The sequence below is a fragment of the Austrofundulus limnaeus genome, unplaced genomic scaffold, assembly GCF_001266775.1.
Source record: "Austrofundulus limnaeus strain Quisiro unplaced genomic scaffold, Austrofundulus_limnaeus-1.0 Scaffold318, whole genome shotgun sequence".
In the NCBI taxonomy this organism is placed as follows: Eukaryota; Metazoa; Chordata; class Actinopteri; order Cyprinodontiformes; family Rivulidae; genus Austrofundulus; species Austrofundulus limnaeus.
The window spans coordinates 444,809-447,977 of NW_013952720.1; the positions used below are offsets into that span (position 1 = coordinate 444,809).

At 44.1% G+C, this 3,169-nt stretch overlaps 1 protein-coding gene across 1 annotated transcript in view; it reads left to right on the forward strand.

Moving 5' to 3' along the window:
• mark3a (MAP/microtubule affinity-regulating kinase 3a) overlaps nucleotides 1–3,169 on the forward strand; it is a gene marked incomplete in the record, with an annotated part of 37,135 nt that overhangs the window by 25,025 nt on the left and 8,941 nt on the right. The window contains 2 exon segments of the mRNA XM_014022083.1: nucleotides 654–847; nucleotides 924–1,027. Of these exon segments, the coding sequence (XP_013877537.1) occupies nucleotides 654–847; nucleotides 924–1,027 (298 nt within the window).

A 3,169-nucleotide genomic window follows, 5' to 3' on the forward strand; every position in this document is an offset into this window, starting at 1 on the left:
AGACCTGTGAGGGTCAGAGCTGTGAGGGTCAGACCTGTGAGGGTCAGAGCTGTGAGGGTCAGAGCTGTGAGGGTCAGAGCTGTGAGGGTCAGATCTGTGAGGGTCAGAGCTGTGAAGGTCAGAGCTGTGAGGGTCAGAGCTGTGAGGGTCAGAGCTGTGAGGATCAGATCTGTGAGGGTCAGAGCTGTGAAGGTCAGAGCTGTGAGGGTCAGAGCTGTGAGGGTCAGAGCTGTGAGGGTCAGAGCTAGCTGAGGGTCAGAGCTGTGAGGGTCAGAGCTGTGAAGGTCAGAGCTGTGAGGGTCAGAGCTAGCTGAGGGACCGCACATTTTCACGTCAAGTTTAAGTTCCATAAATCACAACCTTTGTGTAAAAAGTGGTGTACGCAAGTTTCTGGGCTCGTTTAGTGCAACACAAGCTTTATAAATCAGACCCCTGAACTGTAGCTGGAAGGGTAAAGTAATGTTTCAAGACATTTATTTTGAAAACCAGATGCTGCAGAGTTACTTCCTGTAGTTACAGGTTACCTGTTAAACAGTTAAAACTGCAGATTATTAATCTGTAATATCTGAAGCAGTAAAGGTTGAATCTGTTGTAGAAACCTGGTTCACGCACGACAAGTTTTCTGTAACTAAAACCCGTCTGACTCTCTGCAGTCGGTCAGAACCTTCCTCCGGGGATGGCTCACCCGAAGAGGAGTCAGACCACCACGGGGGACAACAGCTCCAAAGACGAGGTCCAGCTCCGGAAGCCCGGCGGCCCCCCCTCCAGCCCCCTGCTGGGCAACGCCAACAACCCCAACAAGGCCGACATCCCCGACCGGAGGAAAGGAGCCACCACCGGTCCCAGCGTGAGTTCCCTGGTCTGCTGGTGGACCGGGTCAGTCCAGGTGCTGGTGTTGACCCAGTTTCTCCTCTGTTTGGCAGAATAACTCAGCGTCTGCAGGTATGACCCGCAGGAACACGTACGTCTGCAGCGACAGGAACAACACGGACCGCCTGTCCGTCATCCCCAACGGGAAGGAGAACAGGTGAGTGTCAGCCGGGGGTCCGCCTCAGAGGGTCTCCTCTTCCTCCTCCTCTTCACTCTGTTTTTATCTCTGATTTCTTTCATTTCCCCTCGTTGGGGCACGAGCAGCATGACTGAGATGGCGTGTGCCACTAGCCCCTCCTCCTTTGCGGCTGGCGCCTTCGGTGCCTCGTCCGGTTCTGAGCGGCAGAGGTATCAAACCGTCGACCCTCTGTACGCCCGTCAGGCGGGCTGGGTCTTACTGCCCCGCTCCTACTACGCTCTGGACCGCTGCTCGGCCAAGTAAGGGGGCAGGGCCTCCCAGCCCCACCTGTCTACCTGGTGTCTCCGCCCTCCTTTAGCCCCGCCCTCACCTGCTGCCTCTCACCGTGTAACCCTGCAGCTAACCGCTTCACACCCGGACCACAGCAGGAGCTTTGGTTTCTGCTCACATTCATGTTGAACCAGATCAGGTCAAATGACAGGAGCAGGGCTCTGCAAGCTGTGGCTCCGGGGCCACACGTGGTCCTTCAGCTCCTCGAAGTGGCCATTTTCTGAAAAAAATATAATAAACTCCTCTAAAGTTGACCTGAGTAATGTATAATTAAAGATTGAGGTCCACATGATTTGTGACCCATCACATCGAAATGAGGATTAACTCAAACTTGGTCAAAATGACGTCACATTTTCAGATTCCTGCTTTAAAAGCTACGTTTTGATACTTAGATCATCCAGATATCAATATTTTATATTAATAATTTATTCATTTTGATTAAAAACAAAAATTTCAATACAAAATAAAGAAACACAAATCTTATAAAATGAAAGGAAGCAGAAGAAGAAGAAAAAAATCTTATAATATCTGCCCCTATATCATTTAGTAGATCCAGAGATATTTAATTTGTCTTGTTGGTTACAATAATACATAAATATTTGGTCTAAACCCTAATTTTATGTCATTTTAATGAGAATTTTTTTGTCATTTGAAGAAAAGAAACCTCAGATTGTAACTGAATATTGAGATTTCCCAGCTGGAAAGAAACCGAAGCTTTGACAGCTCACAGGGAAAATCTCAACATTTTAAATAAAGTTTTTGATTTAAAGATTTTGATTTTTCCTCAAAATCAGGTTTTTCGTTGCTAATGCTCAAAAAAGTGCTTCAAAAAAATTTTTTTAGGATAATATTTCAGACAGTTCATTGAAATGATACATTGATAACACAATTATTTGTTATATTTTGACAATCAAAACACTAAATCTGCCTATTTCTCCATATTCAACTTTCAGACGCAATCCTGGTTTCGATGTGATGGGTCACATATTTTTCTTTCCTCAATCCAGAGAATCTCCTGCTGAAATAACAAACAGCTCCGGTGTGGCCTCCATCCTCTGACCCCTGACCTCTGACCTCTGACCCCCGGTCTGCTGAGGGACAGCTCCCCCTGCTGTCCCAGCATTCTCCATTCATGCTTCTGTCTAACCGGGCAGAACCAGAACTCACTCTGTTCATATGACACCTCCGTGCTTTGGTCCTCAGGGTGGGAAATCTGTTCATAATCTGGATTTAATCTGGATATAATCTGGATTATCTCCAGCTGCCGGATGGAGGTGGAAATCTGTTTTAATCTTCCTGATTTTAATTCAAACAGATCTTCTTTGTTTCCTCAGCTGCAGCTTCTATTATTTCAACTTTATTTTGAAAATCCCGGGAAATAAAATAAACAAAAACATGAATGAAATGAATTAAAATCAATATTTTTAAATTAAAAACTGAGAAATTTACATTTTCTGTGAAAACGGCAGTGAGTCCCGAAAAACTGCTGAAAGAGTTCAGGAGTAAAAATGCTAAAAACTGAGCCGAAAGCTAAACTTTGCAAAACCACGCTAATGTTAAGCTAATGTTAAGCTAATGTTATTAAAACAGAAGTTTCAACTTTGAGCTACAAAGCAGCTCTAACAGCGCTAAAAGCTAAAACTAGCAGCCAGAAGCTAAACTTCACTTAACTTTTTTTCCTTTTGACTGAATTGAACAGTTCTTCGTGTTTGTCTGTTTTTAGGAAAATATTTGTTAAAAATTTAATCTGATCTTAAAGATTCCAACTAAAAACTGCAAAAATTCTATTTTTCTGATCAAATTAGTTTTTATTTCTTTATATTTCATTAT